At 50.0% G+C, this 3965-nt stretch overlaps 1 protein-coding gene across 1 annotated transcript in view; it reads right to left on the reverse strand.

The window, feature by feature from the left end:
* Positions 1-2293: 2293 nt before the first annotated feature.
* The window catches only part of ZDHHC11 (zinc finger, DHHC-type containing 11), a 34176-nt gene continuing 32504 nt past the window's right edge, over positions 2294-3965 (reverse strand). The window contains exon 20 of the mRNA XM_010857129.1: positions 2294-2432. Coding sequence (XP_010855431.1) covers positions 2294-2432 — 139 coding nt within the window. The remainder of the gene's footprint in view (positions 2433-3965) is intronic.

Genomic DNA, 3965 nt, shown 5'->3' on the forward strand with positions numbered 1-3965 from the left:
CGCTCCCGGGGGTCCTCCCCTGCGGGGCAGAGCAGACACCAGGCTCACCTGGCCGGGTTTCTGCTCCAAGGAAACCATGAGAAGATGCCTGCCGGTGTGTCTTCGCGTGTGAGACCGTAATCCTTGTTCATATTCTCATCCTACCCACAACATTTCAGAACAGACGAAACAGGCCAGAAGAAACTCTCTTAGAAACGGCACCGCCACCACCACAGGGACACTTTGTAACGTCCTCCGTAGAGGCTTTCCTCGGAAACGTGCCTGCGGAGCTCCCACACACCGCAAGGGTGTGTGCTGGGCGTGTTCCTTCCTTTGGCAGGTGTCACGAGGCTTAGAAACTTCCTCTGACCGCTGTGAACTCGACCCCACTGGCTCTAACGCTCTGAGAGGGCCAGCCTCGGGAGTGGGGCTGGGAATGGCCGTCAGCAGTGCCAACTCGCTCAACCGGACCCAGGAGCTGCGTTACTCGGAGAACGCTCCCTGCCGCCAGAGACTACAGAGTTTACTTCCCGTCTCATCCAGAGGGTTTGTGACCTACTTGTATCACATTTTACCCATTGCTGACCCTTGATTAAATAGGGCCGGCTTCTCTTCCAGGAGAAGGAACACAAGCTGGATTGGAAATGAAAACAAATGTTCCCGTAGATATGCACGTGGCCCCTGCTCAAGGGGGTGAGTGCACCCGTCAAAGTCTTGTTGTTTTCTTTTAACAGAAAGAACCTCACAATACATGAGGTAAAACAAGCTCCTAAGGAACCTTTCATAAAATAAAACATTGTGTGTGTGTATGTATATGCACAGAAAAGGTACTGGAAAGAAAGATGTAAAAAACACAAATCAATGTCCCAGCAACAGTTATTAGTGGGTGGGGAAATCTGTGTTTCTGCTTTTATACTGGGAATTTGTATTTCCAAATTTTGTATAATAAATATGCATTGATTCTAAAAAAAAAAAAAAAAAATTTAAGGCAAAAGTCTATCATCCTGGTTCCAGTTAAGTTACTGTCTTTCTTACCAGAAAAGGAAAAAATAGAAAATGTTCTTAGATTTTACTTAAAGGATCATGGTTAAATGATATTTTGAAGTGAAATTCAAAATGATGTGGATTTACATGTTAGTATTGCCAATCAGATTTCTAAGGAAGAAAACCTGGAAGAAAAGTTATTGGGTTGTTTGAAAGAGAACAGGCCTTGCACGGTGAACTGCATTTCCTGGCCAACTGTTAACTAAGCAAGAACCTCAGGAACGCTCAGCCTTTGGGACACTGCCGAGTGCTGTCTTTCTCTAAGCTCCCCACTCCTGGGGTTCTGTGGGCCCTCTCTGCCCCTCTGAATGCAGGACAGGGACGCAATGACCCCAGGGCCACAGCCCCAGTGCCCCACCCCCGGCTCCAGGCGCCCTTCCTGAAGTCACTCCAGGCCCCTTCCCCGCCCCCAAAGAAGACGACTCTGTGCCCCCACCTGGGGCAGCGACGCTGGGAGGAGCCTAGTCCCCCGTGAGTGAAGGTGTATTCAGCACAACGCCAACCCCAAATGCAAGTGACTTGGAACTGGACAAAATCACTTGAAAGTTTACACGGAAAAACAAATGTGCGAGAATTGTCAAAAAATTTGAAAAATGAGAAAGGCTTGGGAGGAATTTGTCTACTAGGGAGTAAAGAGAGGCTGCAGAAGAAAGAGATGTCGGAGGCAGAAGCAAGCGGGTCCAGACACGGAGGGTCAGCGGGCCATCTATGCCATGGGGATCACTGAGCTTGTCCCCTCTCTCGTTGTATCCAAAAGCTAAGATGGCCTGAGGATCAAAGTGCAAAGGAAGCAAGTAAAACTGCGAGAATATTACAAAGATTGGAGGAATGTTTGGAAAACTCAGGAGCAAAGAAGGTTTTTAAAAGACAAAATAAAAATTTGACACATTTGGCTTCAGAAAAATTTGTGACCTCTACATTGCAAAAGACACAATAAACTTTTTAAAACGACAGATTGGATGAAATATATTTGAGACACAAAGAACAAAGAATTAATCAGTATTTTCAATAGTCAAAGAGCTCTTAAAATGGATAATATGCAAATACTCCAGTATAAAAATGGGGAAAATATATGAAAACCTAATGCAATGCACACAAGAGAGATTGTCGAACAGTCAAGGCAGACGGAATGATGTACGTTCCCACTGGTGTCAAGAGGAATGCACATAGAAACAATTGTTTTACTTGGATAAAACCAAATATACTGTTCTTATGCTGCAGAGTCTGGGGAAACTGGTGGAAGCCTGAGTCCCTCTGGCTTTGGGGAACGTCACCGTGAAGACTTATGAAGGTGGAGCACAGGCAGCCCTTTGCCTGTGGACGTCCGCCAGCAGTACCCGACAACAGGGCCCCTCAGGGGCTCCGCGGTGAAGCGTCCAGCTGCACTGTGCGGGATGCGGGCTCGGTCCCTGCGTCAGGAAGATCCCCTGGAGAAGGCCATGGCCACCCACTCCAGGCTTCTTGCCTGGAGAATTCCATGGACAGAGGAGCCTGGCGGGCTACGGACCACAGGATAGCAAAGAGTCGGACACGACGGAGGCGACTCAGCACACGCGTGCAGCTGACAATGTGGGCACAGAGACACTCCCAGAGAGCTGTCAGAAAAAACCACTGGGAGGCCAGAGCCTCCCGGTCTGTCAGGGCATGGTTCGCCCGTGGAGGACGACAATGCTGCCGATGAGAGGCGGTCGCATCTGCCCGCAGGGTCACAGGAGCTGCCCTGACGTATGGCTGAGGTGTGAACGAGGGCGCAGCAGACGGACAGGTGCGGTGTCATCTAACCCTGTGAGTTTCATGCGTGGATGGAGCGCGCTGAGAGCTGCTCGGGCGTCACCCTTGAGGTTCTGCTGGGAGTGCCGCTGTCTCTACACTGGTTCACGAGCCCATGTCACGACATATAATGAAGAAGCAGTGAGGAGCTAATCCCAACCAACTCTCACACTTTAAATGGGTAAGCAGCCCGGCCTCCTGGCGTGGAGTTGGCGGGGGGTTCCGGCGATACCACAGATGACCAAGCCAAAGGGGGGTAACCAGCCCGGCCTCCTGGCGTGGAGTTGGCGGCGGGGGGTTCCGGCGATACCACAGATGACCAGGCCAAAGGGGGTTGCTCTCAACACTTGAAATCGGAGGCATTTGCCCTGCTGGATTTCAGACAGGCTTAGGGCTGGTGGCCTTTGCTTCCTTCTGAGTTCTTCCTTCTTGAATGGGTGTGTCTAGCCTGTGATGGTCCCCTCAGTGCATTTTGGAAGCAAATGGCTTGTCTGGTTTCACACGTTCACAGATGGAGAGGACTTTGGTCCAGGATGAATCCTGCCCGGAGTCTCAGCCATCACAGATCTGCACGACTTAGGTGACAGGCTTTGGGACTTAGAGCTGATGCTTGAATTCAGGGAAGTTGTGATGCAATGAATTATTCTGTGTGACAGAAGAGAGTGGGCTTTCGGGGGCCAGAGGGCAGACAATGTGGACCAAATTGTGTCTCTTCAAAAACGGTGAGTGGTTGACCCTTGAACAACACGAGTTTGGACTGTGCTGGTTAACACATGTGTGTGTGTGTTTCAGTATACCATTGGCCCTCTGGATTCATGGGTCTCATATCCAAGTATCACCAAAGCTTGGACTGAAATGTCTGTGTTTGGTTGAGCCCTTGGATCCAGAACGCATGGACATGGATGGCTAACTATGGGACTTGAGCATCGGTGGATTTTGTTAAATGCAAGGACTCCTGGAGCCAACATCCCACAAGTACCAAGGATGACTGCATTGGAGCCCTAAAATGTTAGCATTAACTGATTAACTGACTCAGAATGAGCCGCCCTGACTTTCAGGAGCTTCAGTTCAGTTCAGTCGCTCAGTCGTGTCCGACTCTTTTCGACCCCATGAATCGCAGCACGTCAGGCCTCCCTGTCCATCACCAACTCCCAGAGTTCACTCAGACTCAC

This window comes from Bison bison, unplaced genomic scaffold, assembly GCF_000754665.1.
Source record: "Bison bison bison isolate TAMUID 2011002044 unplaced genomic scaffold, Bison_UMD1.0 scf7180017864377, whole genome shotgun sequence".
NCBI classification, from domain to species: domain Eukaryota; kingdom Metazoa; phylum Chordata; class Mammalia; order Artiodactyla; family Bovidae; genus Bison; species Bison bison.